We start from the raw sequence: 20247 nt of genomic DNA, 5'->3' as shown, positions 1-20247 counted from the left end.
ACAATAAAAATGATTACAAAAAATAACAATAAAAACCCTGAAAACCATAAATTTCACACCCAAACCTCAACTCTCATGGCCCGGTACCAAACGACTCACGGACCGGTACTGGTCCGTGGCCCGGGGGTTGGGGACCGCTGGGCTAAATAATTGCTAATATTTGCTAATTTTGTATTATCCAGAGGTTGCATGAAAATACTGCACGCTGCAGTTTAATAGTGCAGGCTTAACTGGTTAGTTATAAGTACTGAGGTGATATTTGAATTAGATTGGTGCAAAGCAGACTGCAGTTTTGGTGTGAGGTTACATCAAAATTAGTAGATGATGACTATTATTCACCACCTGAATGCTATCTCTTAATCTAGCTTTGTGCTGTCTGGGAGTTGCAAGTAATGATAGCTCATGTAATCTCTGTTTCTTGTTGAATTCTGTTGGCCAAATCCACAAAAAGGATAGAATATCAGAGTGGCAGCACAGGTCAGCAGATTACAGCCTGTAGTTTTAATGTGACTTATTTCTAAGCAATTCTTTTCCACATACTGCACCGCTACACCCGATCTTAGGGTTCCCCCACCTGCCAAATCCCCCTTTAATCCCTTCTCAGAACCTAGCACCCCAACAAATAAATTACAGCACTATACATAAGTATAAATCCGGCAACTTTTTAACCATATAGAAATGTTGAAAACTAAAGGAGATGCTGCTGAATCAGATCCACTTGTACATAACATTCAAGCAGAAGACTTTTTCTGTATTTTGGCTGGGAAGTACTTGGCACTGAAGCCCTGCCAAGTTCACCATTATTTAGTCCAGACTATTATTTAGTTGAGAATACAGCTCAGATGGTCTCCCAGTGGCTCTCCTTCGGCTTGTTCAATGTCTTTTCCCACCCCCTCTCCAGCTGATTTGGCCTGTAGTTGTTGCAGGCCTGCGTGAGTGAATAGACCCTCGCCTCGTCAATAAAACAATCATTAGAAGCAGATTGAGTTTGTGTTTGTGTACCGACAGCACATTGGATTTGGGGGAATGGAGGAGAGGAGTGAGGGAGAGAAGGTCGCCGATGGTGAGATTTGCTATTTTGATGCATGTTGCCTGAATATGTCTCATCCAATTTAAATACACTCATTTCTTTTCACACATAAACAGAGAAGATGATGTATCAAAAGCACAGTATATTCTCAGAATTAACAGCGCACATTTCTCAAGCAGACACAGTCTTTCTCCTCAGTTTTCTTTTCCTGCAACAAATGTATCCGTATCAGCAGTCTGTTATGATTTGAATAAAGTAGAGGCAAGCCTGCCCACTCCTCAATCCTTCTCCGTTTGAGACTGAGCTGCGAGCTGCAGAACAAGACTTAGTCAGTGTTTAACTGTGACTTTGCAGTGCTTGAAATGCAATCAGTTCCACTTCCCTGTGCACTCTGATCCTCAAACAGGTAGCCAGCGTCACTACAGCTACTGACACTCATTGTTAGGGAGCAACAGCACAGACAGGAAAGACTAGACGGGGTATTGCAAGAGTATTCCTCTCTCCAGAACTATGCTTATTATAAAACACAACATGCTGTTAGGGATGGGACTTGAGAACAATCTATCGATTCCATTATCAATATCTCTTATCGATTTGATTCCTTATCAGTTCTCTTATAAATTCTCATTATATTCTCATTGGCTCTGAGAGTTACCACCATCACGAAGCAGCATATCAAAGACATTACATTTGTGCAAAGTGATTGCATGCTGTGTGGTCAAACCTTTGTGGATGTTAGAAGTATTTCCCTTCTTTGTTTTGATCAGTGTTGGGGTCATGTATTATACAAATGACACAGAATGCTTTTCTTCGAAGTAATGCATTATGTTACTTAATTAATCCCACAAGAAAGTAATTCATTACATATACTTGTCAAATTACTTTTGCATTTCTCTATAAAATGACCTGGAATGCATTGTCTCCTAATTACCATCTAAACAACACAAACTTAAAGGCTACAGGTCCCCAAACCAACACAAATCCCTATCCTTATGAGGACAGGATATGCTCTTTCTCTTAGTGTTTAGGTAAGAACACGACACCAGCAAAGTTGGAAACCAGCCAACAGAGACTGTAAAGCAATCTCCACAGTGATTCTACTGTAGAAATGAAAGCACTTTACACAACTTGCCTCATTCACCCATTCACACCCGCTTTTTTGTATGGTCTTTCTATGTAAGTGTATTAGACGATCAAAGTATTAGATGATGCAATCAACATGGCTCTGGACTTCCCAGGAACCTACGCCAGGATCCTGTTTGTGGACTTCAGTTCAGCCTTCAACACTGTCCTTCCAGACCATCTTCAAGGCAAGCTTTCCCAGGTGAATGTGCCTGATCCCATCTGCCCGTGGATCACTGACTTCCTGACAGACTGGAAGCAGCATGTGAGGCTGGGAAAGAATGTCTCGGACTCCCGGACCATCAGCACCAGCTCCCCTCAGGTTCTTTCTCCTCTGCTCTTCTCCCTGTACACTAACTGCTGCACTTCCACCCACCAGTCTGTCAAGCTAATCAAGTTTGCAGATGACACCACCGTTATTGGACTTGGACGGGAATGAGTCTGCCTACAGGAGGGAGGTTGAACATCTGGTGTCCTGGTGCAGCCACAACAACCTGGTGCTGAATGCCCAGAAGACAGTGGAGATTATTGTGGACTTCAGGAAGCACACAGGCCCACTCCCCCCCATCATCTTGACTGACACCCTCATCACCACTGTGGACTCATTCTGCTTCCTGGGTACCACCATCACCCAGGACCTGAAGTGGGAGCCCATCATCACCTCCATCATAAAGAAAGCCCAGCAGAGGATGTACTTCCTGAGGCAGCTGAAAAAATTCAACCTGCCAACACGGACGATGTTGCAATTCTACACTGTAGCCATCGAGCCAGTCCTCACCTCCTCCATCACCGTGTGGTACGCTGGAGCCACTATCAGGGTCAAACAGAGACTGCAGGGTGTTGTGCGCTCTGCTGAGAAGGTGATTGGCTACAGACTCCCATCTCTGCAGGACCTGTACACCTCCAGGACACTGGGGCGTGCAGCTCGGATCACAGCTGACCCTTCTCACCCTGGACACAGTCTGTTTGACCTGGTCCCCTCAGGCAGGAGGCTCCAGTCCATTCGCACCAGAACCTCTCGCCATAAGAACAGTTTCTTGCCCTCTGCTGTTGGACACATGAACAATAACCATATGACTGTTCGCACCACAAACACATGACCTTACACTGTGTCCACTGCAATCATTCCATTTTTGCACTGCTCACCACCTGCATTCATGTATATATCTATCTACTTAGCACTTTTAATTTAAATTTTTATGTTTATTAAGCGTTGTCTGACAGTATGTTTTGCACTAAGTACCGCAGCAATTTCCTAATGTTGTAACCTGCTCAACATTTGGTAATAAAACCCTTTCTGATTCTGAAGTGCTTTTTATCTTACATTCACACGCATTCATACTCAGATGGATGTACTGGAGAGCAACTTGTGGTTAGTATCTTGCCCTAAGATGCCCCAGAATATTTGGTATGCAGACTGTATCATCCTTCCGATTAGCAGGTGACTCCTGACACTGAACCAGCTCCACTGATATCTGAAGAAAGAAGTGAATCCTTTTCTGTCAAAAATGTGTGTAATGGCAGGAGGCCCCTTGGAAAATTGACTGTTTTTCCTTTTTTTGTATTATTTATTTTGTAATAATATTACATTATAACCCACATAAACAAAGCCTGTATTGCTCTGCATAACACACTGCCTATGTCTGGTAGTGTGGTAAGAGCTTTCAGTAAGCTAAATCAGATTAATGAGACATACTTTAGTTGCCTATGCTTTGGTTGAAGTTTGGTAAAGTCATATAAGCTAATTCTTCATATTATAAATATGATATATTACAAATAAAAGTGTTCAAGCAGCAAAGACTTCTTGTGATATTGTGTTAACACACAGCTGAATGCTCCAGACCAGCAAACTGCCAAAAAGTCTGTTTTTATAGAGGTGCTCAAACTTGCTGATGGTCACTTAATCAAATGCATTTGATTAGCAGCAGCTGGCTGCTACTTATCCTCTACATTTCTGTGGAGGCAGCATAAGTGTACTTAGTTGTCCTGTGAAAAGTCACTTTTTCACATTTGTTTCTTGGTCTTCGTGACTTTTTAAACATTTTTACATAAAAGAAACTAGTTTATATTAGCGGAACCTCACAAACTCATAGAAAATATAAGCATCTAACTTGAATTAGCATAACACTAGCACAAGTCAAGTTTTTATGTGGCTCTTGAGCATTTAAATGTTTCATTATAAATTTATCTGTCTGCCATCGGATGCCGGGTCGACTCCAAAGAGCTTTTTATGCTGAAAAAACTCTAATGAGAGTGCTGACACCCGACTAAAAACTTACAGGCTGTAAAACCCAGAACAATGAGCTGAAGGGCACTACTAATGCAACCGAGGTGTGCAAAATTGCTGAGTGGGTCGGGTTTATCACTACAAGCGACACCTTTCACATTATTTGATCTGTGGTTAATATAAAAATATTGATTACTGAAGCTTGAAAGCACCTCCAAGGCTTTCTTGGGAGAACATGTTTAATCATGCAGTGTGGTGAAATGTATGTCACAAATCAAATCAACCTGCACTAATCCATACAGTGTCTAAATGTCAGAATTGATAGACATTTAATTTTATTTTTGAAAAATGCTTCAGCGTTGATGTCATTCTGTAGGCTGTCTAAACGAGGATCTGGGGGTATGTAACCTTGTTCAAGTTACATAACAAATCTGACTTTTTTTATCTGAGTAGGTGAACCAGCCTTAGGAGGAAGGTTGTAACTGTTGTAATGTTTTATTCATGGGCATACATCATAAAAAAATGTTCTGCTAGAAAGTGCTTTATACATACACAAGATACCTGTATTTCTTGCAAACGATCTCCCCTTGTTTTAGGGCATCTGCCATGTTAAATCATTGAGTGAATGTTGATTTTTACTTTGTCCCCAAGCAGGCTTTCTATTTCATTCTTTAGCATGCTTTTCTTCTTTTTTAGGCCAACAAAAGAAGACCAAATAGGGCAGAGAGCATACTCCACTTGAGATATGAAGCTGTCTACAGTGAGCATTTCTGACGCTCCTGTTACTGCAGTGCAACACAGTCAATGGTATGTGTCCAATATCAGTGTTTGGACGAGTGCCATTTCTCCCTGTTGCCTCTTTCTCATGTCCCATTTAACGTGAATCCAATTTTCACACTTAAAACCATCTTGTGGACATGACTAATGTGTGTCCTCAAACTAAGTAATATATGTCTGTGCGGATGTAATGGGCTTCAGGGAGAAGACATCCAGTGCATAACGGCAGTCCCGAGCGAAGATGTACATTAAACATGTTCATTTATTTCCTTTACGAATTGTGCTATCTGTTCTGCAGTGTGAGCAGGGAAGCTGGGAACATCTGTTCATTTTTGGAATTTATTCACTGACAAGAAGCACCACTAGCCTGTGGCCATGTTTGTCTGCGTCTTATGGTGGTGACTGCAAAGCTCTTGGTGACACAGATGTACACATTTACTGTCATGAAGACTTTGAAGTTGAAATTAGATACAAAGCACAAAGAATGGTGTATTTTTACTTATTTATTTCTTTTTTCCACCTTCACACCGTTTTAAATTGTTACCCTTCAGCTGTAAAAGGCTGATGTGGAATTGTTGTCTCCCCGCCAGGTGGGTGGGCGGCATGGACATCCAGGTTTCTGAATGCAGTAACTTGAGAATGAGGGTACAAAGGATGTTCAAATTGAAACCATAGGTACATGTACTAAAAATCTGGATTGCATTTATATAGCGCTTTTCTAGACACTAAATTTTAGTCTAAGTGACCTTGACCTAAAGCAGCGGTCCCCAATTTTTTTTGCGCCACGGTTTTCACGGACCGGCCTTAAAGGTGTCACGGATAAATACAATAAAATAAAACCAGTACCGGTACCAAAAAAAGAAGATTTATTCATAACACATGGAAAAAGACCCAAGGAAACAGAGTTAACGATAAAAACGGTAAAAAATAATAATAGGTCTGAAGTCAAGTTTTCTGAAAATCCTGTGATGTGTGTATTTTGAAATTGATCCAATAGGTAAGTGTACTAGTAAGCTGAGGCGTAGCACTGCTGGCCGCAAGTATTTTTTATGATTTCATTAAAAAAGAAATCCTTCTCCAATATCAGATCCACAGACTTAAGTGATATACAACCCAACCATATATGATTATGGTAGAAGATACCTTATATTGGTACAGATATACAAGACCATTTGGCAAGCAGCACCACTCGCTTCCCATCTAATCTGAAAATGCTGACTGAAAGTGTGCATTTGTCAGTGGTTTTATCAAATGAGTACATTCCTTCACCAGTATTTCACTGAGATATGCCTGTGACACAAACAGCAAGCTCAGTTAATATGTTGCAGTATCTCAGAAAATCCCCCTTTTTGAGTTATCAAACACGACCCTGCACTTTATCTTCCGGCCTGTTCGCACAAAACTCAATAATTTCCAAAGTCACTATTAGCCTCAACAACGAGCTAATTGGAGGCTGACCTGCTGATTGAAAAAGCATACTCAGCGGTTTCAAACCAAATTCTGACAGGAAATATAAAGCTTAATTATTAGCTGTCAGCTGTCAATAATTTACAGATGGGTGACGTATTAAAGGACAAACTTGGCAAGTTGCTGTTCCGTGCACTCAAACAACATGAACCGTGGCCCTAATTAACATGAAGCAATGGTTTTGAATACAATGTAACTGAAATATCAGACCACAGATATATTCTGCGATTACACAGTATTAACATGTAATCAAACCAGTATATCTGAAAACACTGCCTACCATATTCATGTGCTTATAGCTCCAGATATCTTTAAACAAAGATACCAATCCTATTTTTCTCTGGTATCTCATTGTCTCCCATATGACTTCTTTATCTGCTATTGTAGATGACTTTTGCCACAAACCAAATCCACCACACAATATTGTACATTTCAGACCATGCTGCTTCAGCAGACTCACTATAGCTAAGAATTTTCTTTTATATATAGCTGGTCTTTTATGTCCTTTCACGCTACAGTGATCTCTGAAAAATATCCAGTCTGCTGCATTTCTGATCACAACAAGGAAAAAACTCTGTCTTTAAGGTGGTGCTCACTATTTCCTGTGGGATTTTGTGGCTTTATTCCACCAGTCTACCTATGTCTGCCATCTACCACTGAGCTCAAGTTTATTAAAAATATCCAGAAACATCTCATTATGCGGTTAAAATACTGTTAAGCAACAGTATTTCCTGTTTTAACATTACAAGCATACTTGTCTCAAAAACATGCAAATCAAAGCAGTTTTACAGCATCAACTAACTAAAAGTGTTTGTTAAAATACATTTTTTTCAGATTTTCTAAAACACCAAATGCCATTCAGCATCCTAAATCTATTTATTTGAATTGATCTTATGTCAAACCCTTAAACAATTTTGACCTAATTTGATACAATTTGCAAATGTCATTTGTTGTTTTTGCAAACCTCTAAACACATTCACACTCAGTTAAACACACTTTCACCGAAATGCATAATGGTAACCACAGATGGCACAAGTTAAACATAATTACAGCACACATGTCATTGCTTGCATAAAACAGAGCAAAATTGTTCAGACTTGTTGCAAATGATGCGATGAAACAATTATATGAGCCAGTTCAGGGCACACAGACAGCAGGGGTGAGGAGAAGACTGATTCTAACAAAGGATGGGAATATTCTTAGAAACAGAGGAGGAAAAGGAGTGTAAGAGGGGGGGATGACAATAAGAAGAGGATGAGGGGAAAAGTGCAAGATCTATTTTAAGTCACATTTGAGAAGCTCTGATTGACCACATTCATGTCCATGCAATGACAAATAAGTAAAACCTGAGCACTACAAACACAAAAGACTCAATTTGTGTAACCTCTTGCAAGTATCAAGCACGCTTTTGACAGATGACATGCAACGGCAGTGAGAAACATGATAATATCTGGCAATAAAACTGAACCTCCTTATATCTATATATATGTGTGTGTATGTATATATGTGTGTGTGTGTGTGTGTGTGTGTGTGTGTGTGTGTGTGTGTGTGTGTGTGTGTGTGTGTGTGTGTGTATATATATATATATATATATACATATATATATATAACTCCAATGGTCTTCCTATAGAACGATACGGTGCTATGTCTAAACCCTCCTTTCTAGGAGTTAGTTACAGTTGCATGTCATTTGCATGGAGAAAGTAAATTTGTCTAAAACTACTTGCCAATTTCTCAACAAGTAGCAGTGAAAGTGTGAACAGTGTGATGCAAGGCTTGCATTTTACTTGACCTTCAAAGTAAAAGTTGAAATGTGTCGGTGCAGCTTTTATTTTAAATGGAAGGGAAATGTCCTACTTTTACAGATTGCATGTAAAATGGACTGTTGCATACTGGGAGGTGTGGAAGCTAAAACACTGGCACGAGGGCCTCATTAAATTTGAAGTGGCTCAGAAAGAGAAATTAGTTTTCTTTTAAATGTCATCAAAATGAAAAAAAAAAAATCTGAATTCTCTTTGTGTTTTCACCATTCTTTTCTACAACTCAGACAGGATGAAGTTTGGTTCTTTTAAAGAGAACTTTTTGTTAAAAACTCTACACTGAACTCTCTTTACATGTGCTCATTTAGAAAGCGTAGGCATTCAGTTCACTGACTCAATAATCACTGCTGGAACCCAATTACATAGAATTCCCCAGGTGGTAACACAGAGTCAAAAGTTCACACACAGAGATCTCAGGATAGATGGATAGATAAAAGCCCTATGGGTTGGTTCACTTTGTTTTGGAATATTTTCCCTGCTGCCCTGGGGGCCATAAATGTAGCCTGTGATATGAAAGAGCATATCTGCCTTGACCCATACCAGAGACAGGTTGGTGAAACAGAATAAATATAATTTATTTATTGTTATTCATCTTAAATTAAGTTAATTATATTAGAGAACCTATAATTCCATTTGATAGTGCCTTTAGTCATGATCCCACACCATGGACTCTTTTCACCCAGTTTCCTTGGAGGATGTTTCTGAAATGCTAATTCAAAAGAAACCTTCAATGAACCCATTTGTGAAAATGTTTACTCTGTTGCTCCTTCTGTGGTATCAGTGTTAAATTTGACAGCAAATTTTGATTCTTGTTTCAGTCATAGTCTTTTGTTAATACGTTATTTATTTTCAGACATAATTTAGACAACTAAATTCTTCTTTTTAGTAGATATCATTAGATTATAGTACACCAAATCTAAAATTGATTCAATTGACTAAAATATAAAGTGTAAAAGATCATCTTTTCTTTTACTTGACCCATTTAAGGATTATTCCTGATTACTTGGAATAATTCTTGCTGGGATTATTGCAATATATATATATATATATATATATATATATATATATATACACACACACACACATGTGGTTTGCCTCCACCAGTGTGTGAGAGTGATTGAATAGTGGAATTGTAATGCGTTTTGAGTGTCTAGAAAAGCGCTATATAAATGCAATCCATTATTTTTATAATGGGCCAGCACGGTGGCACGGTGGTTAGCACTGTTGCCGCACAGCAAGAAGGTCCTGGGTTCAATTCCACCATCAGGCCGGGGTCTTTCTGTGTGGAGTTTGCATGTTCTCCCCGTGTTTGCGTGGGTTCCCTCCGGGTATTCCGGCTTCCTCCCACCGTCCAAAGACATGCAGTTTGTGGGGATAGGTTAATTGGATAATCCAAATTGTCACTAGGTGTGAATGTGAGTACGAATGGTTGTCTGTCCTTGTGTGTTAGCCCTGTGACAGACTGGCGACCTGTCCAGGGTATACCCCGCCTCTCGCCCTACGACAGCTGGGATTGGCTCCAGTGCCCCCCACGACCCTGAAAAGGAAAAGCGGTAGCGAATGGATGGATGGATATTTTTATTATCATTAAAAATATTCAGCGGTCATTCTTGGCTTAAGAAAAGAATAGCTCTCAGCCAAAGTAATCCAAACCATGCAGCTGCATATTGATGATTAACCTCATTTTTGTGCATCTGATCATCTCAAGTTTGGCCTGTTTTTGCAGTATTCTTTCTGCCATACGATTTGTGATTCTCTGCCCACCCCTTGAAATTATTTTTTTTTAGAGGAAAATTTTAACCCTCATCCTCTATCTTCTGTGCTAATGTGTGTATGTTAACCTAGCCATAGCTCTCTAGTTAGCCACCAGGTAGCACATTAATAAATGTCAGCTAGCCAAACTTCACTAACCTTTCAAATGTTGCTGCTATTTAGTTTTGCATTTGTGTTTATGTCCAAAACACCAGCAGAGCTGTATGTTTGAATTTTTGGTTTTAGAAATGTTTAAGTGAGGGTATGGTATATGCTACTATCTTTAGATAGGAACTAGCCAAAGGTTAACTTCCTGTTAACTTTTATTTCCATTAAACCTTTAAAGCCTCTGTTTCATTGATGCCTGGACATTAAACTTCATTATAATACTTTGGGGGACATCCACATTGATGATTTTATTGGAGCTGAAAGAATTTGGACTGTTTTCAACTCTCAATGGAAATTTGATTTTGGGAAGGAAAGTTTGGCCCCAGAGATGGCTAATGATATCAAACCTAAACTGACAGTAGTGTTAAGAATTTTTTAGTGTCTAATTTTTTTATAAGTTTTATTTTCATGTTTCTCTCCCATAGTTAGTCACTTTAAGAACAAGACATCTATTATAGTTACTTCACTATTATTTATAATAACTATTCCTAATCTTGCTCTTCCTCCTTCGCCTTGTCTATCAACCCTTATGCTAAGTTCACACTTCAGCCTGATTGTGCCTCATGAACCTGAAAGACTAGCATGTAAGATTTATTTGAGCGTCCCATTGTGGTTCCATCTGCTCGGTGGCTCCATGGGCACAGAGGGATAAGCCAGCAGTGGTGGGGGTTTTTTGGTTTTTTTTTTATATCACTCAGTATCCTACAGTACTATCAGCATGACCAAACAAAATAGAAATGATGCTGCCAGTGTAGCTCAGTGGAACTGTGAAATGAAGTAGACAGACAGTATCTTGCAAATGCTTTGGTTGTCTTTGTCTGTTTGCTTTTTTGCCTTGCTGGTTTTTCTTTTCCAATGACACGTCCTTCATCAAAGATGGGACACATCAAGGTTAATTAAGGTGAAATGTGTAGCTTGCATGTATTTTAGTCTTGAAAAGACATGTTTTTATTACTATTATTTTATCATTATGTTGTGGTATTACATGGATACAAAACAACCCGAGAAAGTCGTTTCTGATCATCGAGACCTTACGTTTTGAGTGGGAGAAGCGTTTTGTCACTCATCCAAGTGACTTCTTTAGTCTCAGCTGACTGCAGGTTTCCACAACCTTATAAACAGTAAATTTGCATAGTGAAGAAACTAGCACAGTTGACTAACAATGGGCCATGAGGACAGTTTCATGATCATTAATATGCAAATTACCATGAGCACTGATCAATGGCCATAAGTATCAGTGACATACAGGGGAATAGCTGCAAGCATAGCATTGTAAGCTGGTAAAACGTGTAGCTCTAGGCTGCCTCCTTGGTTCAAAGATGGTCTTTCCCTTTTCACATAAATGGCCTCCTTGACTCCCAGCTCAAACCAGCGTTCCTCCCTTTCCAGGAAGTCCAGATTCCAAGTGTTCTGAATGTGGTGAGTATGCATCAAAGCAGTTGTTAGTATTAAAATTAACTGTCAATTGTTCATGTTTTGGTTTTTATTCTTTGTAGTTGTTTTAATTCACTCTCTGTTTTCTTGTCTCTTCCTTCATCTTTCACTTCCCCTGTCTTTTACTTCCTGTTTTACTTTGAAGGTTTGTTTTCTGAAATCTACGTCTAGTTTCACTCTTTACCTCAGTTAACTGTCAGCTAATTGTCATCACCTGTATTAATTACATTCAGTTGTGTCACATGACCCAGTGCTGAAGGCAGTGCTCAAGTCTCTGACCAATTGTAATCAGTTGCCATCTTGGTACATCAAGCCAGCAATAAAACAGAGTCCGTCTGTCATCAGTCTCTGATTGAATGGGGTCAAAGTAGCAATTGCATGCAATCTGTTTCTGATAATACAGTGATTAACTTTGATAAGTCAATGAAAATCACAAGTCTGTTGCCATCTGTCGAAAATCTGTTGTATTCATACACAGAAATTTACATCAACTACTTACATTCAGAGTCAAACAAGAAACTCTCAGATGTAAAACACAAATTCCTTCATGAGTTGGAGATAATTTATCTGAATTTCAGGAGCGAGACCACACCTCATACATGCCCCTTCCAGTTCTCTGTCCATATATGATCTCTGCACTGCAAGCTGTTTGTTCTTGTTTTTGTGCCTCATCCCCCCTCCCTTTTTTCAATTTATTCACTTCTCATTAGTACATGGGGATCTGTCTGGCCTGGGAGACAGTGCCAGTCCCCCTCTGAGGCCTTCCCAAACTGCAGCCTCAATTTATGCTCATGCCATCTGCCAATAAATATTAGAAATGCCATCTAACCTAAATGAGGTTGCAGCTAGTGAATAGTGAGGTATTTGCTGCAGGATAGTGACTTAATTACTTAATAGCATGGGTTCTTGAGAAACATCTTTTTATATGGGAATATAATCAGAGTATTATTGCATTCAGTCTAAGTTGGACTGCAGTTGTTTGGAGACAAGTTGCCCACCATGAGGCATCCTGATGTCCTATCGCAAGTTTCAGTCAGCTTGCAAATGAAAGTGGTTGCCCAGAGGCAATTGCATGATCCTCTTGGCCAACTACTTGCAATCAGTCAGCAGATGTGAAAAATTCAATGCAACAGGTTTTTCCTAGTTGCAAGGAGGTTGCCATCCTATATATACACTAGTGTGACTGAGGCATTGCTCAAAACATTTGTGCATCTCCTATGGGTTGCTCTGTGTTTTCCTTCCTTACCTATAATTTATGATTTCTTTTAGTTCCAGTTCCACTTGACATGAGGTTTGAGTTTACTGTTCTGTTATTGTGTGAAAACAAGATAAATGTAAGATTTAGGTGATTGTTTAGAACTGCTAAATGACAGAAAAGTAGGAAATATGTTGGGATTTATTCAGAATCATTGTGCAATAAGGTACATGCGTTTCAGGGATTTTTTTTCGAGTCTCTTTTCTGAAGCTGCATACTGTGAAGACGGTTTTTAAGTTTTTGATGTTGCGTTTGTTTTTGTTCTAATTTTGAGTGGCTATGTGTGTTTGTGTGATTTGAAAACTGGTTTTGAGCACAGATAAAAGTGCTTTGTGGATCACTCATTTTGTGAATAATGTTTGAAAATAGTTTTTTTATGTTTATAATTTTGAGAAAACAAGTGGAAGGTTTCAGTAAATGTTGCTTAGCAATTGTAAAAAACTATAATTTACGGGAAATGTTTGGGGACTTTCACAATCGCTAAAGTATAAATATGAATTTTCTGTCTAATTTAACTTGGAGAAAAGTGACTGTGGTGGAGGGACTCAGTTCTGTTCAGCTCCTGGAGGAAGAGATAAGAGTGACTGAAGGAAACAGAGCCATTGAGAGAAAGTCTGACTGATACAGGTGTTTTACAGCATGTGTCTTCTTTATCTGTAGTAGTGTGCTGAAACTTGGTACAATGAAGACACATTACAGAAGGGAAGTGAAAGCAGAACAACTCATTTTGATTATTGTTGGATTTATGAAAGAGAGCCCATATAAGAAGACGGATCACACAGGCTCCGATGACCTACAAGTGTTTGAGATGCCCAGCAATGTGTTGGTTTTGTGGTGTGTTGAAATGACTGTCAGTGACCGCAGCTTACCCGTCTATATTCTGTATCACAAAAGCAACTTGGCACAAAAGGCATTTTTGCACTGGTCAGCTCTTGGACATCTGCTCTTTGAACGCATTGCTGGTGAAAAGTGTTGGAACTAGGTGTTGAGTTGGTTCCTCCATCTGGAAAAGTATCTGAGTGCTGCATATCTCAGCTGATGGCAGCACGACACTCACCAGATTTTGTAATAAGGACTCATTCTGTGTTCTGTATCCTTTGCCCTAATGTACATTACTGCCTTCTATTAAAGTGGAGGATGTTTCTTAATTACCACATTATCTCAGCTCATAAACTAATAGTACTTTGCCTGAAACATCCTGCTCTTTCTACCTACTGCCTATTTTTGTATTTTTCTGACCCCAGTTTGCTGCATACGCAGCCTTGAGCCACCTCTGCTTTTATTGTTCTGCAGTACTCCTGTATACCCTATTCCCAGAACAGAATAATGAAATGGTTACATTTTTTTCAGTAAGCCCTGGATTCACAATAGATACAAGTCATACTGTCTATGCAAGTTCTCTTACTGATTTTATCCACATTATCAATTTGATGCCCTATTGATTATTTCTAGTACCATTTAAAAAGACGAGGGGATTTTGTGCACCCTACTATGATGGTTTGTATACACTGTTGTAATAAAGCACATTTGATTATGCTAAATAATCATCTGACTACCCATTTTTATAGTGTTTGGAATTTGAAAAGCCTCTTGAAAATGTTATCTAAAATCAAACTGAATACATTTGTAGTGTCCAAAAGCACTGGCATGCTGCTGGGTGCTCTGAATTTCATGAAAAATTATACTAATGTACTTCAAACAGAAAAAAAGCTCTAAGATCTTGTTTTTAAAAAAATATCAATTAATGCATATCATTTCATATCATATTAAAAAAAAACCCACCCTCAATAACTTTCTTCTGAATTTAATAGTAAACCAAATGTCACTGATAATCCTACCATCCTTTTGTAGTGAGCCTGTTAAGAACAATTACCCTGATGAAAAGACTGAGCTGATAATTGAGGAAAACTGATAATTGTATTTTGGATTTGCTTTTCTTTCTTTAAAGAACATTAAAGAAGAAAAATGTCAATGTGACTTATTTCAAGTAGAGGAGTACAGAGTAAACTACAGAGTAAACTAAAACATTTTCCCTTCCAGGTCTACTTCATGTGCCCCTCTGGGCTTCTTGGATTTGTGTAACTCTCCATTTTTTACTTAAGGTATTAAATGATTATATTTTTAGTAACAAAATATGTGCAAACATTGCATTGATGCACAAAATCTTGAATTTATTATAAGATATATTTTTCTTCATGCATCGGTATCATTCACAAAAAGGAGGTGTATTATAATAAGCAAAAAAAAAAAGTTTAAAAAAACCATATGGTTTTTTAAAGTTTACATAAGTTTATATAACTTTCTGCTGTGTAACACTCTTCTAGTCCTATTGGCAGTTATGTTGGCTTTTGAGCCGTGTGATTGTGTATTTGTGTAGCAACATTTTTTTGCAGCCTATGCACAAATCAGCAGGTAATTTCCAACACCTGGCACCAGTTGAAGCCAGAGGCCAGGTGCCCCGTTGCTCCTCCATGTGCTCTGTGCAAGCATCCAAAGGCCCTGACCACCAGCACACACATACATACACCTTGTTCTACTTGGGCAGGGCCACTTGTTTTTGAACAATTACTAAAGCTGCCAGACGGAGTGGGGTTAGATTGGATCTATACCAGCTGTCAGCCTGACAGTTACCCCCAGCAGAGAGTTCACCAACACTCTGGACTAAAGTATGAGGGAGTGCTGTTGCAGTCTGAACTCTCTAGCCCTTTCTCAATCACAAGCTGCACAAAACTTTTCTTACTTTCTCTCTTTAGTGCCATTCTTTTTCTTTTTCCACTATGAGAACTGTTACACTGGCCAAAGACTAGAACAAAAAACACTCAGCCACAAGAGGTGGCTGTGGCTCAGGAGGCAGAGCACGTCACCTTCTAATCAGAAGGTTTGGTGGTTCGATCCCTGTTTGCTCCAGTCTTCATGCTAAACATCCTTGAGCAAGATGTGATTGGGTGATTGAAAGCACTTGCAAAGAAAACCAGTCCATTTACCACATTGTAGTCTCACATTGATTTCTTTTTCTTTTGCTCTTAACCACACCTCCAAGACTGTAACCACAGTTTGACAACTTTTCCTATAGTCTAGATATTGTGAGATTATTATATCATCTTATGCCACATTATACCCCTAATTAAAGATTGTGAAATCATTATGCAGTTTTAGTTTGCATTATACTCCTGACTTAGAAGAAGGTGACAACTATCAGATTTATTAGACTGATTTGTATTACATTAGAGTGCTGATTTATTGTGAATGAATTACATTGTTTTATGATGCATTATACTGCTGATTTATAAGAAATACTGTTTTCAGAGAATTACGGCTTTATTTGTCTGATTAGAAAGAACAAAACATACTGCACAGGAAGCCAAGGTCATAACTTAGGCTCACTGAGAGAGAGAAAGAAAGTGGATCTTTAGGTGTTAGGACTTTGGAGGGGGGCTGAAGCTATAAGAATGTGAGAAATGGTCAGACACTTTGAGAACTGGCGGACACCCTCCTGTCCACATCTCCCGTCCGGATGTTTATGGTCGAAGTGTTGTACGGAATAATGAGAATTGTATGGAATAAAGAGACTGTTGACAACACTGAGTGTTGTTCTTCCTTCAGCCCAAAGATCAAAGAATTGGGATATTTAAATATATATATATATGTGTGTATATATATATATATGTGTGTGTGTATATATATATATATATATGTGTGTATATATATGTATATATAGCTTTAATTTTAAAAATAAAGGGAAGAAAAGCAACAAAGTATCCTACTATTATCCTGACATTATGAATGGTGAAAGGCGGCTGATGAGGACCACTTTGGCTACGTTCACACTGCAGGTCTTAATGCTCAATTCCAATTTTTTGATCAAATCAGATTTTTTTTGTGTGTGTGCTTGTTCACACTACAAATAAAATGTGACAGCAAACGCGCTGTAGTGTGAACCCTCAAAGCGGCCCGCATGCGCAAAAGAAGACGTCACACACAGCGCGCTCTGTTTAGACCCAGAGCAAACAGTATTGTTTGACTGATGGCCCTGAATATAAAGACTTGTTTCGGACTTTACGTTTCCCAATTTTGCTTTAAGTTATAAAGTTATTTTGTTATTTACATATGGTCTAATAATGATCCTTATTGCTGTTTTAGAGAGGAGCGGTGCTTCAAAGGATAGTTGCAGATTTCTGTCAGAATCTGCAGATTATACAGTACAAATAAAATGTTCACGTTTCTCCAACATTGTCTTCCCAACAGTTTCACTAACATCTACACTGGATAGCCAGGAAGTGTTCGCAGTGTCTTATCGGGCGCTTCTCCAGCGCTTATAATTGGCGTCTGTCTTGTGTCAGTGACGTAAAAGACGGATTTAATGTGACTTGACCATTCAAACAGCAGTCGCTTTCTAAAACATCAGATATGTATCGGATTCAGTACCACATACGAAAGTGACCCAGGTCGGATTTGAAAATATCAGATTTGTGCTGTTCACACTGTCATACCATGAGCGGATATGGGTCACATAGGGTCAAAAAAGTCGGATTTGATGTGCTTTCACCTGCAGTGTGAACGTAGCCTTAGTCTCATGGGGGCAGTAATGATTTACCCAAATTTGCTAATTATTGTACACGCTCCTTCTGGATCACTTAATTACAACCCCATCTTATTTCTTATAATTTTGTTTTCTTATAATTTTGAGTAATATATTTCATTTTCTGAGCAAGTCTTTGTTTTCTTAGTTTCCTATGATTTGTCATTTCCCACATTTTTATGAAATTCTTTGGTCCCTCTGTCATACTTTTTTATTCATACCCATATTTTTGTTCTCTCTCTGTGTCAGTTGCTGTGATCAACAGGCCAGGTCTTCCCAGAGGCCCCAACAAACTCATATCAATAATAACACAGATGATGGAGATCTGCTAGGAGGAGATATTGATTATTCCCCCCCCTCTTACCTCACTCTCGGTCTCTGATGAACCAACAGAAGCATAACAAGAACCAAAATAGTGTAGGAGTGCAGAGTTTCACAGAGACACAAAAGAATACATTTATCAGCAGATTGTGTCTTTTTTTCCATCTGAACTTCTTGGGATAATTTTAGGATATACCTTGGACAATAGTGACAGTGGCAATTGTAACACACTCAGTTCCTCAAAGCAGAAACAAGCTAGAGTAATTGCATTGACTCTGCACATGCTCATTATGGTTCTCTCTCTCTCTCTCTGTGTAGGTAACAAGTGCAGTCTTACTTCCTCCAGAAATTCTCAAAGAAGTGACTTTCAATATGCAGTATTTTTCTTCTGTTACTTGCAGGGTAGATGACTCAGTTTAAACTTACATCACAGTTCTATCCTTCTGTAATCTGATTTTTTTTTTTTTTAAATTAATGAACAACCCAAGCTAATGCAGGTCTTGCTATCTAGAATGGTTGTATGATGTACATATATATATGTGCGACCAAAATAAATACACACACATATATATATATATATATATATATATCTATATATATATATATATATATCTATATATATATACATATATACATATATATATATATATATATCTATATATATATATCTATATATATATCTTAATACCTGTAGAAACTGTTCTTGTTTCATTAGTGTCAGTGGAGAATTGTACTTAGTAGTCAGTATAGACTTTTAATGATATAAGTTTGCATATGATAGAATACTGCATGATGACCTTTTGATGACTTAGACTGTTGTTCACTACAAGACTTGTTCTGTTCTCTTTTATAAGTTTCTTCCCACAGCGATAATAAGAGCTGAACAAGCGGTTTCACTCCCAATCAATCAATCAATCAATCAATCAATCAATCAATCAATCAATCAATCAATCAATCAATCAATCAATCAATCAATCAATCAATCAATGCTTTATTCGCCACGTGCAGGTTGCCCTGCAGTGAAATAGGCTCCTGGGAGCCCAGCATGAGTAGCATGAGCATGAGGCCAAGCCCGCTCCGATCAGCAAGAACCCTGTTACCATGGTTCCGAATAGGTAGATTTCTTCAGCACTTAGGCTCACCCAACCCCAAACTTCTCGTTGAGAAAGGGGTGTCAATTGCATTCAGGGACCAGTTGATCAAATCCATAATTCCTCTTTTAGGTTTTAGAGAACAGACTGTGAGTGTTCCAGGGAAAAGTAATACAAAAAAACACGAAACTAGACAAGGACATAAGAGGCTAAGCAGGGAAGCTAAGGGAGAGGAGGAGAGGAGACCGCCTTCGTCAAGAGCAAGAGCAGGTGCTGAACACTCTTATCTTCACTCCCTAGTGGGAAGAGGGGCTGCGTCCTTCAGAATCACACAGACATACACATCAACATTCCTACAAGTGCATTCACTGTATTCACTGTTGTATTACCTTTGTATATAAATAAAGACCCGAGCAGTGCCCTGAGCCCCCACTCTCGGGTGCGAGCGCTCTGTGACCGCCCTTGCAAATAAAAGCTGCAGCATGTGTGTTTCTACTCTCTGACTCTCAGCTGAAGAAGTGTCTTTAGAATACATCTCTTGACAATTAGATAACTGAAGGATAACTCAAATCGCTCAATTAAAATCTAGTCACCACTAGAATAGTGGCCAATTTTTCTGAAAAATAGAAATATATTTTTCTCTTAAATTCACAGCCTACAATATCTGACATCTAAAAAAAATGTAGGCTAAGCATTGTCAACGTTATTGGATACAACTACATTGAGGTAAACTGTGCAGAAGAGTGTTTCCTTGTGAGCTGCTTAGTTGCAAATATTTTGTTACAATTGGATCCATGAAGGGAGCTGTTGTAACACTCAGCTCCTGGCATTAAAATTAATATTATAGCCTTGCCTTTATTATTAAGAAAGATATCAGTTGCGTTATTTGTTAGTGAACATTTATATTTATGTTCATTTTTTCAAAAGGTGACAAGTGTATTTTAAGTTGATTCTCTCACTACTTATTAGATAGTCACTGTGTACCTGCAGTGCAGGAATGCATTTTGTTGGTATGATTTACCTCAATTTGTCCTTTAGAAGAAAGGTCACTGTAAATCAATACAAAGTTGTTCTAATTGATCATTTTTGTCCCGTTGATGAAGCATTCTGATGGTAAAAGTGCCTTCCACAATGACAAAACTCCCATTCAAAGGGCATGAGGTGTGACTGAACAGTTGATAGCTAAAGCCCCAATCAGGCCTGA

General features: G+C 38.7%; 1 protein-coding gene across 1 annotated transcript in view; it reads left to right on the top strand.

Moving 5' to 3' along the window:
* Positions 1–3770, top strand: part of LOC308396949 (uncharacterized protein) — a 35441-nt gene extending 31671 nt beyond the window's left edge. The window contains exon 2 of the mRNA XM_080882596.1: positions 2269–3770. Within this exon, the coding sequence (XP_080738722.1) occupies positions 2557–3252 (696 nt within the window). The 5' untranslated portion in view covers positions 2269–2556 and the 3' untranslated portion in view covers positions 3253–3770. The remainder of the gene's footprint in view (positions 1–2268) is intronic.
* The last annotated feature ends 16477 nt before the right edge of the window (positions 3771–20247 follow it).

Source organism: Rhamphochromis sp. 'chilingali', assembly GCF_963969265.1.
Source record: "Rhamphochromis sp. 'chilingali' genome assembly, chromosome: 5".
NCBI classification, from domain to species: Eukaryota; Metazoa; Chordata; class Actinopteri; order Cichliformes; family Cichlidae; genus Rhamphochromis; species Rhamphochromis sp. 'chilingali'.
This window is presented reverse-complemented; position numbering and strand designations above follow the sequence as displayed.